The sequence below is a fragment of the Taudactylus pleione genome, unplaced genomic scaffold, assembly GCF_031769625.1.
Source record: "Taudactylus pleione unplaced genomic scaffold, aTauple2 ptg000274l, whole genome shotgun sequence".
Classification (NCBI taxonomy): Eukaryota; Metazoa; Chordata; class Amphibia; order Anura; family Myobatrachidae; genus Taudactylus; species Taudactylus pleione.
Window position 1 is genome coordinate 3169288 of NW_028284676.1, and position 19934 is coordinate 3189221.

The 19934-nt window shown below is 43.6% G+C and overlaps 1 protein-coding gene across 1 annotated transcript; it reads left to right on the forward strand.

Annotated features, from left to right (window-relative positions):
- Nucleotides 1–151: 151 nt before the first annotated feature.
- On the forward strand, nucleotides 152–16078 carry LOC148513688 (uncharacterized). Its single transcript, XM_088481575.1, has 4 exons — nucleotides 152–222; nucleotides 5160–5519; nucleotides 5898–6128; nucleotides 15718–16078. Exons 1-4 carry the CDS (start codon nucleotides 153–155, stop codon nucleotides 15864–15866), a joined length of 810 nt encoding a protein of 269 aa, XP_088337701.1. The 5' UTR covers nucleotide 152; the 3' UTR covers nucleotides 15867–16078.
- The last annotated feature ends 3856 nt before the right edge of the window (nucleotides 16079–19934 follow it).

A 19934-nucleotide genomic window follows, 5' to 3' on the forward strand; every position in this document is an offset into this window, starting at 1 on the left:
ACTGGGGAGACAATATGCACCTAACCACATTTTCCATGATGTGCTATGTGCAATATCCTATGTCAGAGAGGGCGGTGCTAAGGTGGAGGTTGTAAGAGGCACAAATCATCCACTGATTAAGTCATTTAGTCTTCAGCGCTCTGTTCCACAGAATGGACCCGTCTCTGCAGCCCTGCAAATTGTCTTTCATTTTTCTACTTCTTCATTCAGTTCCACAAACTGGTAAGGTGATGAGCACTCCAACACAATGCTACAGTATATATTCAGATTCAGAATGGTTGGAAACCAAAAATTTATGTTTTCATATGTTTGATTCCTGTTTAGAATAATGCTCAGTGTAACAGCAGATAACAGCTAATGAGATGAGGACATTTCTAGTATTAATTCATATTTAATTATATTGAGTTCCACTATCCATCTGAACATTTCCTATGACCTATTTTAGTTTCCAAAAATATTTCTCTGTGCTTACCAATTTTATTTTATTTTATTTTTTTGTGTTTCTCTTTGGGCTTAATCCTGGCAAAACCAAGTCATTTAAAGAAAATAATAATAATAATAATATAAGTAATAACAATTTTATATGAATTACATTAGTATTGCTGTCTGATTGCTGTTGTTTTAGTTACTACATTATTATAAAAAGAAAGTGATCATAAAATTAATTAAATTAAAATTATTTGACATCTTTTTGTTGGACAGTAGCAGTTCTCATATGTATTGAATGATTATTATATATTTTTACTTACTATTACTATATTTTTACTTGCAATTATTCCACACCGCTGTTAAAATGTAAAATGACAAAAATAGTTTTCCACTGTTAGATATTAAAATTTACTGATTCAATTTTATTAGAATTTATTAGGATATTAAGGTAAGAGGCACATATTTATGAGAAAACGTAGGTGATCAGTGCAATGTTTCAGATGCAGCTGCTTCATCACACTATTCAGATTCAAGTGTATGCTCCCAGTATACATTCTTAATATCTGTTTGGCTTGATAATTTAGCAGTTTGAAATTTTGCATCAATCATTAAAATGTGTTTGCCTGCCTCAGATCACCATTGTTAATTTCAACTTTTGTTTCTAATTAGCATATCGCCATGATTCATGCTACTTGTCATAGCTGAAACATATTGTTTGTTTTTGACAATTAATACCTGTCATCTAATGTGCAAATACTGTGTAAGAGGCAACGTTTTGGAAGTAGACCCAAACTCTGGTTAGCAGCATATCTGGGGTGATCTGAATTGTTTTATTTGAATAAAAATGTTCTCTGAAATGTACATCAGAAAATATTTTAGTCACCAGTCACTAAAGTTCATTTTAATATCTCCTTACATTTGTCATTATTATGCAACCTTTGTCAAACATTAGGTACAGTTTGTGAATGATCTGCGATTAGAATTGTATAACATTTTCTTGAAGAAATAGGATTCAACCCAGGAGTTTTTGTAAAAAAATTATTAAGAAAATAAAAACTCTTATGTCCATCCCTCTTCAGTAGACAGCTGATTTTCCCTACAGTAACCTACTAATTTCCCCACTTATAGTAGTTGAAATATAAAGTGTGGTGGTTTTTGTTTTTGTTTTACCCTGAGCTTTCAGCAGTGACAGAATGGGTTCATAACAAGAAACCAATATCTGATATTCCAATATGTGTTTAGACTAAAAAATAGGTCACAGAAGCCTGCTTCAGAAATATGCAGTGCTGCAATCAATTTGGTGTGATCTTTAAAATATATACAGTATAATAAAATACATAATGTGAGCCATTTATAGACAAGTTTTGGAAAATCTTAAGAACTCATCCTGTAATAAACTAAACACATTTCTGCTGCTGTCTCCTGTAAAACTTTGCCACCAAAATGTAGGAAAAGGAAAATAATTTGAAAAACATTTTGGAATTTTTTTTGTTTATTTTACCTACGTTTTAATATCAATTAATTAATTCCAGACCTAGTTTACTAAAGATGTATCATCACCACAGGTTTTCTGATTTATTTCTAATATTACTTACTAAGGGTTATAGTTACAAAGCAGTGCCTTTCAAAGATGCGCTTATAGACATGGAATTTATAGGGTTAATAATAGTAAATGAAAAACATGTCTGCATGTACTTAATATAATGTCCCTTTTGATTTTGGCTGCATTGGCTTCAAAAATCGTGGCTTGGTAAACAAAGTAAAACTTTATTGCTCATACCAATATTTGTCACAAAACCATATATACAATTATTAGGTGATTTATGAGTTTTTCCACCAGTTTTAAATTCTGAAGTCCTTTTTATTACAAATTGATTATTAAAACACAATCAGGTGTATTAAACATTTTTTTTTAGATATTTTAAAATGCAGGATGGAAAATTGTTTTGTCTCTCTTCATATGAAATAAAACTTGCATTCGTGTTTAGTGTTAAATATATGAGACCCCTGGTACCTAGATAGAAGGTCTGCACAAGTACAGCACAATATGGGCATGCACATATTGTGCATCCTATTTTGAGTTGGAACTATCTATAGAAGAGCTATTTATGAGGTGTATGTTTTATGTCTATTTAATGTTGGTCTGCATATTTTTATAAAAGAATAATAAAAAGTTCAGCTTGCTACCTTCACTGCTCAAGCCTGGGTAAAGAAGGAGAAGGGGGTTAACTTTTAATTGATTATTTTATTTTTACCCTGTAAAGATTTGGCAGCCGTTGATGATGATGACTGGTGTATCTTTGATATTGGCAGCAGTATCTTAAGATGAAGGGTGCTCAAAATACATACATAAAAATGCAAATGTTTAGATATATTTTGGCCTCTTTGCCCACAAGTTTACAATTTACTATACATAAAATTAGATACAGTTTTAAAGTACAGGTTTTACAGAATAACCTTTAAAGAATAAAAGAATTGAGAAATTAATTTTGGATTATAATGGATCTAAGAACAAAGACTGCAATAAGATAGCGATCAAAATATTTTGTGAGTGCTTCAACATTATTTGCAAATTATGCCTGTGTGTTTTTGTTTTTTGCTATGTCAAAATAATGGACAGGGGTCTTAGGTCTTAGTGGGAATCAGGCATTAGCTATTCAATACAGAAAACAATGGGTAGAGTGATATTAAATTAATGTAGGAACTCTTCCCACATGTCATTTATCAGATTACACCAAACCCAGAATAAAGGTGCAAATTAAACATTCAGTATTCTGCTGCAAAAACACAATCAGTCTGTCCTCAAGGTTATAGCCCTCAAGGTTCTTAGGGTAACACTACTTTTCCACCAGTATCATTGAGAACGAAAACAAGTCAAAAATAAAAGACATGTACCTCCCTTCCACCCAGGCGTTTCAGCATCATGGTTTTCTCTCCCCGGGGGGAGAGCAAACAAATGTGCAGATCCCTCTTCCTACACAGATAACCAGCCTAATGCTGATTGGACCCTGCCTGGTACCATGGAAATAATATTACCAGTGTGCCCCAAAACAAATGCATAAATTATGTATGATTGTTGCCATATGCATATTTTTAATAAAAAGTCTCCCCATTAATAAAATGTTATGCCTTTATGACCCTCTTAATATTAAAAAGTGCCCCTATAAAAAAAAAAAAGAAAAGAAGATCGCTCTCAGTTGGCTGTGCCTTGTCTTGAAGATTATGACGATAAGCCACAGTCCTTAGCTGGATACATTTTTCTGTTTTTCTTTTTAATGCATCGCAGACGTCTTTTTATTTGTTTTAACTTTTTTTTTATGCACTCGCTACAATGCCTAAGCTGCCAGATATGTGTGAGTTTTATACCTGCCACACATTGGGCCTGATTTAGAGGTGCCACATGCAACATCTTCCTGGATTTTACTGGGAAGATGGTAGCGTATAGGAGGTGGGACTTACTTGGCAGAGGGGTTAGGATGTGGGGGCCCGCTGCTTAGAGAAATGGGTCCCACTGCTCATGAGCCCCCTTGGGTGCTAATAAGCCCAAGGGGAAAAGGTTCCGTTATCTAGTAGGATATCTAAAAACAGGTTGTGCAGTGCAAAGGGTAGTTCTGGATATACTGTATCTGAGAAAAGCTACAGATAAGAACCATCAAGACGGACAGTCGCTTTTAGCAAAGTTCTCTTCCACAATAGAATTTTGAGTATTGCTCATATTCTACCAGCTGGTCAGTGTTATGTTTGATATTGTCCTTCATTGTTTAAACATATTTGCCTCATAGTTCACTACGACTCTGTTCGCAAATGCCTTAAGGTGTTTTTTTGGTAACCAACGACCGGGGGCGGGTCCAAATGTCCTCCAGGTCACCATGGCCCAAGGTGGACCTATAAAAGCGACATTGGTCTTGACAATATTTATACATTGATAAGGGGGAGGGGGCTTGGACTGCACACCCTAGTTATAAACATACAGTAATAAGAGGTGCTACCATGCTGAGACTTGTAGTACAATGCAGAGGACAAAGAGCACAGGTGCACACTCTGAGTACTAAGAACAATGATAGTCAAAATGATCCTGACAAACTCTACATTTAAAATGGAGTATAAGTGAGGTTCTTAGTACGAGTTTGACACCAGTAATGCAGGGGTGGGTCTATCTGTCCTACTGCCTGAGACAGCAAGTGACTTGGCATCCTTCTGGCTCCTAATATAAGTTATCATAAACATTTATGTATGACTGATCTGCTCTTTACAAGCCAAGCTGTTTTAAACCAATAAAGACCACTACAAGCAAGATGGCTACCGCTAATGTAGACTTCTGCATCAAGTAAAATGGCATTTTTCTAATAAGTTCCCTGCTGCCTAATACAGCTGCCTCAAGATGGCTGCCTGAGATACACTCCTGCTGGGAAATGACAATCCTTGATCTAAACCAGTGGTGATATGGTCCTCAGGACCCCGAAGAGTTCATGTTTTCATTGTCATCTGTGGATCTTTAAAATGTAACAGTTGGTCATACACCTGTGCACCTGTTGGGTGCCCATACCAACCAATCAGCTTCTGTCTGTCTTTGCACAGGCTGTGCTAGAAATATGACAGAAGCTGATTGGTTGCTATGAGCAATTTCTGCACTTTCTCTCTCTCCAAGGCTTAGAGCACCTACCTCTAGTTGTTGAAGCTTTAGCACAGAAAGGTGATTTGTGACTTCTCACTTTCCTCTTATAACATAGATGGCAAGCTGCAGCTGGCAGTGACACAGTCTGAGGTCCCCAAAGCTACGGTCGGACAGTCGGTGACCATCACCTGCTCCTTTACAAGTAAATATACAGCTTACAATGTGAAATGGACTTTAGGCTGCGATAATACTGTGTTTCTCCATGATCAGCCATATTACCGAAACAGAATAAATGTCTCTGTACCGGAACCTGCCCAGGAAAAGCGCGACTCCTCTGAGGTGCAGGCTGCTATCACCATTGGCAACCTGACAGAGAATGACTCTGGGAAGTTCTGCTGCCATGTCGGGACCTACGGGGAGGAGGGGAAAGGAAACGGAACTCGGGTGGAGGTGACAGAGAGACCAGGTCCTGCAGGTATTGTTATTATAAGTTAGTGCATATATCACTATACTGTATATCATCTTCCTATAGCGCCCAGTGGTCTGATGTCCCCCGAGAATCATATCTGATTACACTGTACCTCACTGCTTCCTCCAGCTCCATTTACATCTCCTGAAAACTACAGTACTAGTCATAAGCCACACTGAGTGAGACATTGTGGCCACATTCATACAGTGCTAGGTAAAGACATTACAATAGGCATACAGTGCAATTCCTATATATGAACATACTGACAGTTTTATATTTAATGTTTAAATATCACTAATTGAAAAAGAGCCCATACACACTCACCTATACATCCTTTACCCATATTTCTATGTCATAACTTACAGATTGTTTTCTGTTTTACAGTACCCCAAGATCAAGATCTGAAAAGGTTTTTCCTCTATGGTGCTGTAACGATGGAAACTTGTGTTATACTGATCCTGTTTGGAGTGATTATCAAGTATCACCTCCAGGGTACGTCAGTCTCTCCCTCTCTCCCTCCCTCTCTATCTCTCATGGCAGGATGTGCTACGCATTGCATTTTGGATGCGATACATACAACAACTTATCGGGTAGATGCGGATGTTAATAAGGCCGGTATGTACCTACTGTAGACTTGTGATTAAAATCGGGCGGTACTATAAGACGCGAGTAAATTGTGAAAGAAAGAAAAGATGGTGCCCTGTAATTCAAATGTTGTCCAGTATGGGAAGCAGCTGCTGACACATGAGGGATCTTGCACAAACCCTCACAAAAAAACACAAAATGTAAAAAGGTGTCTGCACTAATTCCAATACAAAATAACCCAAGACTGTATAATAATCAGTGGCGTAACTAGGGCAGGGCGAGCGGGGTTCGTGCCCTGGTCGCCGTTGGACCGGCGGCACGGGGGGGCGCCGCCGGCCACGGTACCGGCCCGCCCGCCCTAGATAGTCAGTGTAGCGCCGACCGCAATGAGTGCGGTCAGCGTTACACATTTACACAGGACCGGCGTTAGGCTTCCAGCGTCGGTCCGGTGCTGCACGCCTGAGCCCGTTCCCTCCCCCTGAGCGCTTGCCCAATAGCGCCAGGAGGCGGGCTCAGGCTGTGCATAACACACGCATCGCTGCCAGCGCTGGCGGCGATGCGTGTGTTAAACAGCAGCCAATGAGAGTCAGATAGACTCTCATTGTCTGCTGCAGCACCCACTGCAAAAGCCGGGCTTCCATCCGGCTCCTGCAGTGGGTAATGGGACTGACGTCATGACGTCAGTCTCATAATGCTGAGCGCGCCAGCCCGGGCGGACTGGAGGGCGGGAGCGGCATCGCGGACAGGAGCAGGAGCAGCGTGGAATCAGGTAAGTATATTTTTATATATATTTATTTATTTTTAAACCTATCTGCACAACGGGGGAGGGGTTGGCTACTACTGGGGGGGACCTCTACTGGGGGTGCCATTGGGAGGACCTATACTGGGTGGGGGGCTACTCTACTGGGGACTACTACTTGGGGGGGACTACCACTGGGGGCATTCTAAAAGGGGCCTAGTATTACTAGAGGCACTGCACTCGGGGGACCACTACTGGGGGCAATAATAGGAAGGGCCACTACAGGGACCACTGAATAGGGGGGGGTCACTACTGGGAGCCTGCATCAGGGGGACCACTACTGGGGGCACTGCATGGGAGGGGGGGACACTACTGCTGGGGGCACTATATAAGGGGCTTACTGCTAGGGGCACTGCGGGGACCACTACAGGGGGCACTAGATAGGGGGGATCACTACAGGGTGCCTGCATAAGGGGACCACTACTGGGAAAACTGCATGGAGGGGACTACTGCTGGGGGCACTATATAAAAGGGCACTGCATAAGGGGATACCGCTACTGGGCGCACTGCATTGTGGGGACTGCTACTGGGGGCACTGCATAAGGGGGAACACTACGTGGGGCACTGCATTTGGGGGGGCCACTACTGGGGGTACTGAGTAAGGGGAACTAATTGGGGGCTGTATAAGAGGGACCACTACTGGGGATACTGTATAAGGGGCACTACTATGGGCCTGCATGAGAGGGACCACAACTGCATACTGGGGGTACTGTATAAGGGGTACTACTGGGGTTAAGGTGCATATGGATAGGAATGTTCAGTTTGAAAATAAAGGGGTGTGTCATGTTGACACGCCCCATTTTTAAGTGAACACGCCCATTTTTTGACGCCAGCGCCTTCGGCGCGCGCACATGGGGACGGGGGGGTGGCTCCCTTTTCAAATTTGCCCTGGGCTCCAAATACCCTAGTTAGGTCACTGATAAGAATTATAAAAAGTTATTAAACATATATTAGTTAAACATGTATAAGAGAACTGCAGTTCAAACTAAAAACATATACATACATTAAGCATTAATACGCAGTGCAAATGTGCCTCCAAACATTACGACTTGTGGCAAATAACTAACACAATATTGCTGTCATAGAACTAAAACACAATGGGGTATATTCAATTGGGCGCGAGGTTTAGCGAGGTTAAAACCTCGCGCCCCTCGCGGCCAATTTCGGAATCCCGCAGGTATGCGTGCTCCCGATACCCGTGGGATTCAATTAAAAAAACAGTGGACGCGGGGTTTTCATCAATGAAACCCCGCGCCGTGTAAATTCGAAAAAAAAAAAAGTCACTTACCTGCCCGGGTCTCCACGACTCTCAGTGGCTTCCCCTCTTTCTTCTTACTGGAGAGGGGGCTGCTGGGAGTCCCGGGGGCTGATGGGAGGAGCAATGGCTGCTGGGAGATGTAGTTCTCCCAGCGCCCATTCCGGGTGGGCCACACACACTGCACCGGGGGTCTCACACACACACACACTCATGTACACACACACTCACTCACTCATACGCACTTACATACAGCACACACACTGACATACTCACCCTGCTGCAGAAGAGCCGGCTCCCAACGCTGGATGCAGAAGAAGATGCAGAAGACAGCGCTGAGGAATGTGAGTAATTAAGAACTAATTAAGCTAATTGGATACTTCTAATTGCTTAATTAGTCCTCAGTGGGCATGCCGTGGGGGTGTCAGAGGAAGTCCCGATGTTTTTTCCTTAAATCATCGATTTTAGGCAAAATCACGCTTGCTCAGGAGGTGCATTAAAAAAAAACCTCCTGGTGCGTGTTTTTTAAAAAGCCACGCACCTAATAGAATAGCAAAAACCCCGCACCTGCAGGAAAAACCTCTCAGGTGCCGGTTTTTTGCTATTCTCAAACACAATTGAATATGCCCCAATGTGTCTATGAAACGCTTCGATGGAGTATTTGAGACCAGTGGAAAATTCAATCCCCTCTATATACCTTATATGGAATTGATAACATAAACATAAGGAAAGGAAAGGCTTTAGGTGTGAAACAATATATTGATGTATAGTTACCATGCGAGATCGTTTGAGGAATGAGCCGCCTGTCCAATGCAAAAGCTCATGCGTATATTGTATGACCACAATGCATTAACTCCGTTTCATAAGAAAGCCAGGAATCAACCTGACTATTGCACAAGCCTGCGTTATGTTCTGGATCACAGAGCTCCAGCTTATGTGTTAAATTGCTCACAATAGATCCACATTCTAGCGTCTCCTTATGGTGGCACCGCTCCGGCGGCTCCCGACCAGGCCAGGGGAGTAAATGTGACAATGTCCTTAGTTTAACGTTGCTCCAGCGACTCACAACCAGGTAATAGAGGTGAATATAGCAATGTTCAGTCTACCATGTGTAGTGGCTGAAAGCAGTATATATGGTTATGGGTGGAGAAAATGGATACCTGTATACTGCGACTCCGTGTAGTGTGTCGCTTCTCCACTGATAAAAAGACGGCTCTGCCCCTGATGGTGATAGGTAGTTCTCCAAATTCTGGGATGCCGCTGATAGCCACAGCCCATTAATAGGAGGTATGTTAAAAGTATGAGGGGATGTAGTCCAGAAGCCGACGGTCTAAATCACGACAGCCAGCTTCCAGACACTGTAATCCCGGCATGGTAGTAATGACAGGCTTCGAAAACTCGACGCCTGTCATTAACCAGACGCCAGAAGACCGATGCCTGGCATACCGAACGAAGGTAAGCCGGGCGCCGGGCGCCGGGCGCGGGCAGCCACAGGGGGGGTTAGGTTTAGGGCTCCTGGGGGGACTTAGGGTTAGGCACCCCCCCAGGAGGGTTAGTGTTAGACTAGGGGAAGGGAGGGTTAGGGTTAGGCACCCCCGAGGGGAGGTTAGGGTTAGCACCCCCCGGGAGGTTAGGGTTATACTAGGGGAAGGGGGGGTTAGGGTTAAGCATCCCCCGGGAGACTTAGGTTTAGGCAGCAGGGAAGGGGGGTTAGGTTTAGGCACTGACAGGGGGGATTAGGGTTAGGCACTTGGGGGGAGGTTAGGGTTAGGCACCCCTAAGGGAGGGTTAGGGTTAGGGTAGGGAATTAGGTTAGCGATACTTACCTTAGGACGATCGGGATTTTCACCCTTGCCGGGCAGCCGCTGTCGGGATTTGAACCGCCGGCCGTGCGTCCAGCGGTAATACCACACCCAGTATGAGAGCAGTCCACTGTATAGCCTTGACTAGTTACTCCCGAGTAAATCATGTCTAATTGTGAACCTAAGTGCGCTCTAACGCAATTTCTCACATTCATTTACAGTCTTGTGAAGTGTTCTACAGGATTAAGTTCTGTTCATGAACCACTAAATTAAAAATACAATTTGACACAGATTCAGAATTGTTGACATCCCCCATTTTATAAATATATTTGTAAAAGTTCACACATCTCTGCCATGCTAAATTAGCAGGAGACCTCCACAAATTGACACCTGCTTCTATGTAATATAATTATGTTCTGAATGTACAGTATATTAGCATTTACAGAGGTTCTTTATACAGTAGCATTAAAAAAAATAATCTGAATCTGAGAAAGAACAATTCCTGTAGCAACACCTTCAATTCCTGTTTGTTGCAATGTTTAACTGTCTAAACAGTAATTTATTATAGTGCCATAAAAAGCATGACAATTTCCTTATCTCATTTTAGACACCATGTAAGTGTTTTTTTTTATCATCCAAGTTTTAGAACATAAAGCACCAACCAGAACGTAGCTATGCCAACAGTCGCTTTGCCCTGTGTAGGACAGGGTGCAGATGGGCATCTGTGCCCACAACTTGAGGCTCCTATATGAAGTCTGAAGGGTGGTTTCCACCATCTAATTACCCACTGTTAAGATGTGATATTACCCCCTTTACACTCATGCAAACAATGACAAATATTTAAAAAAACAATGTGATTACATTGTATCAGTACATGAACAGGAATCGGTATGAATTACCGCCGGACGAAAGTCAATCCCGACAGTGGCTGGCTGACATGGCTGAAATCCCCCGCTCCTAACCCTAACCCTCCATAGGGGTGTCTAACCTTAACCTTCCCCCCAGTGCATAACCCTAATTCCCCCTCTAAGTGCCTAAACCTAACCCCCACTTCCCCACCGCCTAAACCTAAATCCCCCGGGGGGCTGCCTAACCCTAACCTCCCCCCGGGGGTGCCTAACCCTAACCCTCCCTTCCCCTAGCCTAACCCTAGCCTCCCGGGGGGGTGCCTAACCCTGTCCCCCCCGGGAGCCCTGAACCTAACCCTCCCCCCCCCCGCGCGGCTGTCCGTAGCGAAGCCTGGCATCCCTTCGATCGGGATGCCGGGCGCCGGTCTCCCGGTGTCGGTAACATGACAGACGTCTAGATTTACACACCTGTCATTTAACCCTCGCCGGGATAAAGCATTCGGGAAGCCGGCTGTCGGGATTAGGTCCGTCGTCTTCCCGACTGCATACCCATGAACAGGATATAGCGCTCCTATTTGTCCCTGCTGTATCTCCTCTGTACAGTCACTTTCTATCACCTGAAATGTAGAAACCGCCATGCTTGTTTTTGCTATTCTTGTTCAAGCCATTTACTCCTGATGTATCCTAATTAACAAAATACAGGGAAGTTGGTTCCGATAACTGCTCTACCTTAATTAGCACCAATAAAGACGTAAGAGTAGGATTTATTAACTGAAGAATCGTCAGGTCGATTTGGTGTCCCAGATTTGCATTTGAAAATGATAGTGCACCTAAATATTAGTTATGAAAAAGGTAACGGAACTTATGGCATCATTTATGATCTCTGTAATACTAGCAACTAAATGCACCATATTAGCTTGTTGTGGATAATATAACAGACTATAAGATGTGGGTTCATTGCTCTATGGCTCTACCATCAGTCCTGTTGGGGGAGCCTCCATTCACTGTTTCCTCCTCTGGGATTTCTGAGACTGATACTAGGGGTATATTTACCAACGTGCAGGTTTTTAGAATTGGAGATGTTGTCCATAGCAACCAATCAGATTCTACTTATCATTTATCTAGCACCTTCTAGAAGATATTAGCTAGAATCTCATTATCTCCTCTTCTAAAAACCCGCACTTTAGTAAATATACCCTTAGTTCTCTTCATTTAATTTTCTTCTAAGTATGCACCATGTAACAACAGCTCTGCATGTTACCTCAGGATGCTGTTTGCTGTTTATTATGTAAGAATATTTTGGAATATATAGGGACATATTTATTAATTATCATTATTAGACCCGATAATTATACATTTTTATCGCCACTGTTTGAAATTATGTTTCGCCCGGATGTATTAATAATCCCATCCAGGGAGAGGGGCTGCGAGAGTAAACAGGGGTAACCCCTGTAATATATCCAGGGGGTGCTTACGTTTTACACAAATCCACAGAAAATGTTTTTTCGAGGGATTTCCTGCAAAATTAGTTTAGCAAATATTCCTCATAGTAGATAAAACAAACAATTTTTTGTTTAGAAAATTAATAAAATGAATAATTGTATTATTTTCTGGGTACCCTACTTTATTGGATTGAGTGCAGCGTTATATGTTAATGATTGGTCCATCTGATAAGCTTAAGGTGTTTACTACATATTTATTACTAAATACCTTCTCTTCTCAACAATAAGAATTTGGGAAGTACTTCTATAAAATTATCCATAGTCAGATACACTGCCTGCCTGTCTGCCGAGGTCTATTGTAATCAACAAATACTTTTGAACAGTGGTCTCCAACGTTAATTGAGGTGTGAGCTACTTTAGTAAAATGAAACCTCCTGAAGAGCTGCTAAAATTGTAGAAAAAAATCTGGCTAATAACCGAACAATTGAAGGTAATTTAATGAAAATGAAAAAAATGTTTTATAGAAAACAACAATGCATTTAATTATTACAGTGATGTTGTAGTTTGTAAATAAAATTTATGTACAGACACATTTATCTGTTACGTGCAGTAGAGGAGCAAAAGATACTGTATAGACAGGGCTCCTGTGTGATTTTCGGGGAAGGCTGGGTGGGAGTCACTCGCTCCGCCGTAGTGTAGACGCTGTGGGTGGAACCACTGGGAGGCTGCGGCAATCACCTGATGTGCTTCTCTGTGGCTCCACCCATGGCGTTGACACCACAGGGGAGCACGTGCCAGAGGTCACTTCCTCCTAGTTTACTTGGCAGTACTGCAACTAGGTGAGCTACCAAAATTAAGACCGCGAGCTACAGGTTGGAGCCCACTGCTTTAGAATGTGTTTTATTATTACAGTAGAGCAACATAAACAGTTGTAACAGCAAGTTCTAAATTACCTGTCAACTGTGGGACATGAATTACAGCATAAAGAATTATATTTGGGCAGCGTTCCTTTTTAAGTTCCAGGCCTGGCTCCTGTTAGGTAAAAGTTTGGGAAATTAAATAATGTAAATGCAGAAATAACATTGTGTCTTTACTCTATTTTGATTATCCCATATACCCTTGTTGGACACCTTGTTTCAGGTCCCAGTGACAGCCTCTAGCATGTGTCAATTTACAGACACCACAGTTTACATTGCAAGCTTAATGGGGCATGCACTGGGCCTTATAACTTCAGTGTATGGCAATGCATAAAATGAAACAATATGTGCTACATGAAAAACAATGCATAAATAAAATTAAGCTCCTTTTCCTGTTCATTTTACAGGGCCAACTGAGTCTAAGAACAAGCTGAGTGAACAGTATATAGACTGAGAATGTTACATATTTAGTATGTCATGGATAAAGTCTACCCAACAGTGGTAATGGTTACAAGTCAGTCCGTGTATGCTCAATTATGTATATCTACATAAGGGATGTAGTTGAAATCCCGGCTGTTGGGATGCCGGTGACGGTAACCCGACACCAGTCAGAATTCCGGCACCAGCATCCTGACCGCTGGCATCCCAACAGTAAGTATTGGGGTAAGGAGTAGGGTTAGGCACTAGGGGGAGGCAGGCCCAGCGACAGGGGGGACTAGGGGCACAGCCATACCGGCCCCGAGATTCTAGGGGCCCCAGAGGGGCTCAGAGACAAACCCAGCTATCCCTGCTTGCCTCTGCTACAGTCTTGGGCCCGCAGCGGTATTAACAGCACTACTATAATGAGTCAGACTGACTCATTACAATACACTGCCACGGGCCGTTACCTCCCCTCCCGTCTCCTCCTCCAGTGTTTTCTCCTCCTCTGCTGTTGCCGGGGGCCTGACGTCACCGTCCCGGCTCCTCCCCTCTCTCCTCCGCTGTGTGCTGTTGCTGGGGGCCGCTCCTCCCCTCTCCTTCTCCGCTGTGTGCTGTTGCCGGGGGCCACTCCTCCCCTCTCCTTCTCTGCTGTTTTCTGTTGCCGGGGGCCGCTCCTACCCTCTCCTTCTCTGCTGTGTGCTGTTGCCGACCGGGGACCGCTCCTCCCCTCTCCTTCTCCACTGTGTGCTGTTGCCGGGGGCCGCTCCTCCCCTCTCCTTCTCCACTGTGTGCTGTTGCCGGGGGCCGCTCCTCCCCTCTCCTTCTCCACTGTGTGCTGTTGCCGGGGGCCGCTCCTCCCCTCTCCTTCTCCACTGTGTGCTGTTGTCGGGGGCCTGTGACGTCACTGACATCACAATGTAGTGACACCAGCCCAGAAAGGTTCGTTCTCTCTCTCTCATCCACATTATTGTGTGTATTAGAGCCCACACTTACCCCCTACCTCTCATCTTTCTCTCTCCCTGTTACCCTCTCCCTGTCACCTTCTGCTTCATCCGAGGATGGGGGGCTAAAACAATGTGTGTATCGGGCCCCGTGATTTCTGTTGCCAGCCCTGGGGGGAGAGTTATGGTTACCCTGCGGAGGAAGGGTTAGGGTTAGGCTGCGGTGGGGAGAGTTAGGTTTAGGGTGCAGGGAGGGATGGTTAGGTTTAAGGAATGGGGAGGGAGGGTTAAGTTTAGGGGCAGGGGAAGGGTTAGGATACTTACCAACAGGTGTCAGTATTCTAACCCTGTCGGGATGCTGGCATTGGGATTCTGACCGCAGGAATTCCAATCGCCAGCATCCCGTACTCAACCCCTATATAAAAGTAGGAGAGATTATCATTGAGTTCCAGGTAAAAGAGAATATAAGGTTGGTGTAGTGGTTAGCATTACTGCCTCAGGTCCTGAGTTCAATTCCAAGGCACCAAGGCACTATCTGTGTGCAAATTGTATGTTCTCCACATGATTGCGTGGGTTTCCTCCAGATGCTTTTCCTGCCACACTCCAAAAATATAATGGAAGGTTAATTGGCTTAAGCAGAAAAAATAACCCCAGTGACTAAGTGATAGGGAATATATATTATAGGTCTCATTTATTTTTGTGCATGACTGCAATATTTGTTTATTACCAGTTGTCATCAGTGATTTCTACCCTTTTGTGCTGCAGTCCACAGTCCCAGAGCCTGCCCACTTGTCAGGCTCTGGGACCGGCGCATGCACACAAAACACCGGCTTCTATGGACTGCATCAAATGAAGCCCCTAGAAACTGGGTAGGGCTGTCGGAAAGACAGAGGAGTGGTGGTATCCTATAGGAAGTGCTTCTCTGTTAATCGCATCCTGGACAGGTAGTCCCAAGGGGCAGAAAACACCTCCCCCTAGGACTGCCTGTCCTGTGTGTGATTGGCAGTTAGCGCTTCAAATGGGAAGCCACTGCCAGTAAAGTCAGTCCACGGACTCACTGTCTCACAGGAGTGGGTGGATTTAACTGGGGGGGGTTGCTTTTATCTGCATGAAAAGTGGTGAGTGCCATCCGTTCCAAATCCAAGCATTAGGCAGCCGACTGTTACATTTCATACATAATATGTCCTGTGTTGTCACTCTCTAACGCTACAGGGTAATGAAGAACAGCTGGAACTTGAGCCGGAGCTTCAGTACGCTGATATCTGTAACAAGACTCCTTCCCAGATTCGGGATAGACGCAGTGAGAACAAAGTCACCTACGCACCTCTCAGGACTCACCAATGAGCTCATCCCACCATCCCTTCATTTTATTTTTTGGATAAGCAAAGAAAAATAAAACATTTACAAATCTCTGTCAGTACTCAGTATGCACAGATCCTGTACTATGCTTTGTACCAGCATTTATGGATGGTCTATTAGAATGGGATGTGAATGTTACTCACCTGATTGTAGTATATGTTTCATCAGGCTCACACCATTGTGCTGTATGACCAGTGTACCACGATGACAATAGAGTTTGCAGTGATAATAAAGCAAAACAGAAATATTCCACCTGTGCATTGACTGATATTAATGGTATAAAATGTTCCACAAGAATGTAAACCTTGTTCCTAGGTCTCAGGGGATGATTACGGGTACGAGTTCCACCCGTACGTCTTTCTCAATATCTCATACTGTTAACAGAGGAGAGGGGGGAAGGTAGGGGAGGTGCCTAAGGTGCTTCTACCTCTTTTGCCATTTATCACCTGACAGGAGTAGTAAGGAACAGTCAGGGTATTCCCATTGGGTCACAGAACTGCTTCTGGCCTATTGGCTGATACCAGATCTGTTTTCTTACCTGCACTGAACTTTGTCAGGAGCCCATCCCATTAGTGATCACTTTACTTTCAATTTCTGGGGGCTACTGAGGATGTGCGGTCTCCTGATGCATTTTACTATCTGTAGCCTATAGGCTACAATGGCTAACACCATCTACTGGGGCCAAGTTCCAAAATGCTTTCCATTCCAGAGTATGGCAAATTTGGCAAGAAAGAAGCCTCCATAGGTTTCTACGACTAGCGCTCACAATGCAGCCTTCCTATTGCAGAGTAGTTCCGTCAACTTTTGGAATTTCATGACACAGAGGGTATTAAGAAAAACTGTAAATAAAAATGTTCACATCACTTCCTAATCAACAAGGGGTCAACACTGTAGAAAGAACCGTATAAGGGTAATATATCCATATCTTTTTACACAATAGAAAATATTAGCAGTAGGGTTGTGCTAGTGTTCTAAAGAATACAGTATAAAAAACTTACTTCAATAAATATTATTATTATTATTATTATTATTATTATTATTATTATGAAGAAGAAGAAGAATTATAGTGTTCATTAAATATCACTTTCTCTCAATAGGACTTGACATGCTTTACATTTGCATTTAAAGAAAATACGAGATACAGTACAAAATAAATGTAAGAATTAATAAGCTACAGAAAAGAGACATAGGCATTTGGGTTGTATTTTGTTTTTGTTTGTGAAGGTTTATAAAATGGAGGCCTCTTGAACTGTGCGAGGAAGCGAGTTTCATAGAGTCGGAGCCATAAAGCTAAAAGCTCCACTCCTATATGAATGAAGGGAGATTCTAGGTACGGCTAATAGTCCTTCATTTATAGATCGCTGTAAGCGAGTGAGCAGTAAGGAATCAGAAGCTGCTTCAGGTACCTTGAGCCCTGGTCATGTAGGACTTTGAAAGTCAGTAAGCCAATCTTGAAATATAATTTGCCATCCTAATAATAAATAAATAAATAAATAAATCTTACAGGCAGCCAGTGACGGGAGTAGAAAATGGGTACTATGTGGCTGCAACAGGGCTGGTTAGTTAAAAGCCTGATAGTTCCATTTTCTAGCAGCTGTAAGTGGTGCAATTCTTTTGCTGGGTAGAGGGTTTTGCAGTAGTCCAAGCATGATGATACAAATGATAATAAAAGTGTAGGCAGATCTTCTGAGGGAATTAAGTGCTTGATCCTAGTTATGTTCCTCAGATGAAAGAATGAGCATTTGATCATGACTGACACCTGGGGTATATTTACTAAAAATCGAGTAAGCATTCTCTGGAAAGTTTGGCCATTTTTTACAACTCAGATATTTACTAATGTCAAACTCGGGAGAGAATTCTCGTTTGCTACAGGAAAAGTCAGGAGAGTTAGCAAACACGCTTCAATTCACCATCGGCCAAACTCAAGAAACTGTTCACTAAAGATAAGATTCAGGAAATTACCAATAGTCCAGTTTCAGCACACTCACGAGAATGGACAAAACTCGTGTCCAAATTCGAGAAATCAATACACCTGTCCATGGGCTTCGAGTTCAGCTGAAACATGCACAGATCAGTGTGATCCATGTATGTTTCTGCCTGTAATTAGGGAAATAAAGGGTTGCATGTAAAACAAATTATGTGGGGTTCCCCCCCCAAGGCATAAGCCCCAGGCTCCTGAGCCAGTCCTGGTTGTAATGGGTGACAAAATGTGTAGGGTTTCCCCGTATGTTATGAACCAGCACTGGGCTCTATGAGCTAGTCCTTGTTTTAAAAATATGATGATAAAATGGAATAGGGGTCTCCGTATTTTTAAAACCAGCAATGGACTCAAACTGGCCGGGATGTAATGCCACAGCAAGGGGGTCACCGGGTCACGCTGGCCAAAGCATTAATACTCCAAGCTAGTCAGCCCAGGCTGGGGATCTCGGCCAAAGCATTAACACCCCAAGCTAATCAGCCCAGGATGGGGATCTCAGGGGAGAAGGGGACCCCCCAAAAAAGGGTTCCTCCTCTCCCAAGCACCTCAGATCTAGGCTGAAGCCTGGGGTTCTTCCCTGCACCCTCTAGAGTAAGCATCCACTGATTGGTTGCGAGCCAGATGGCTGTCAATCAACAGCCACACGGGTCACAGCCAATCAGCGGCTGCTTACTGTAGTGCAGCCTCTGATTGACTGGCAGCCCGGTAAATGATGGAAACCACGATGTCTCCATTATTTATTGGGGTAGAGATGTATGTCAAACTCGGGAGAGAATTTTCGTTTGCTACAGGAAAAGTCAGGAGAGTTAGCAAACACGCTTCAATTCACCATCGGCCAAACTCAAGAAACTGTTCACTAAAGATAAGATTCAGGAAATTACCAATAGTCCAGTTTCAGCACACTCACGAGAATGGACAAAACTCGTGTCCAAATTCGAGAAATCAATACACCTGTCCATGGGCTTCGAGTTCAGCTGAAACATGCACAGATCAGTGTGATCCATGTATGTTTCTGCCTGTAATTAGGGAAATAAAGGGTTGCATGTAAAACAAATTATGTGGGGTTCCCCCCCCAAGGCATAAGCCCCAGGCTCCTGAGCCAGTCCTGGTTGTAATGGGTGACAAAATGTGTAGGGTTTCCCCGTATGTTATGAACCAGCACTGGGCTCTATGAGCTAGTCCTTGTTTTAAAAATATGATGATAAAATGGAATAGGGGTCTCCGTATTTTTAAAACCAGCAATGGACTCAAACTGGCCGGGATGTAATGCCACAGCAAGGGGGTCACCGGGTCACGCTGGCCAAAGCATTAATACTCCAAGCTAGTCAGCCCAGGCTGGGGATCTCGGCCAAAGCATTAACACCCCAAGCTAATCAGCCCAGGATGGGGATCTCAGGGGAGAAGGGGACCCCCCAAAAAAGGGTTCCTCCTCTCCCAAGCACCTCAGATCTAGGCTGAAGCCTGGGGTTCTTCCCTGCACCCTCTAGAGTAAGCATCCACTGATTGGTTGCGAGCCAGATGGCTGTCAATCAACAGCCACACGGGTCACAGCCAATCAGCGGCTGCTTACTGTAGTGCAGCCTCTGATTGACTGGCAGCCCGGTAAATGATGGAAACCACGATGTCTCCATTATTTATTGGGGTAGAGATGTATGTGGAAACACATACATCTCTACAGTGTCCACATGTTCCGGGCTGTTCGGTTTGTTATTTTGGCATGGCAGGGACTCTACTGGAGAAGAGGACGGACCTATGCCAGGAGATAGGTGAGTATTTAATTTTTTTAGGGAAACTCTGGGAATCCCACTGGACAAGGGGACCAATCACCATGGAGAAAGTAAGTCTGTGTGACTGTGTTTAGTGTGTAATAAAATTGTACTATCTACAGTGTGTGTGTCCTGTGTTTTCTTTACTATTTTTTTTTACAGTGGGGGTATGGGTGCCGCCCTCCTCCTGGCACTTGTAGTTCCACAAGTTCCAAAGGGAAGGCACGCTGGCACCTGTGGTCCCACTGTAAAAAACAATAGTAGACATCTATTATTAACACAATTGCCCCTGCACCCACCAGCCAGGGG

What these genes read in the sequence shown, in the direction of transcription:
- LOC148513688 (XM_088481575.1), top strand. Translation starts at nt 153, where the DNA reads ATGGACCCGTCTCTGCAGCCCTGCAAATTGTCTTTCATTTTTCTACTT. An exon ending in TCATTCAGTTCCACAAACTG is followed by an intron (nt 223 to 5,159) that starts GTAAGGTGATGA and finishes CTTATAACATAG; the next exon opens with ATGGCAAGCTGCAGCTGGCA. An exon ending in TGCGGATGTTAATAAGGCCG is followed by an intron (nt 6,129 to 15,717) that starts GTATGTACCTAC and finishes TCCTGTGTTGTC; the next exon opens with ACTCTCTAACGCTACAGGGT.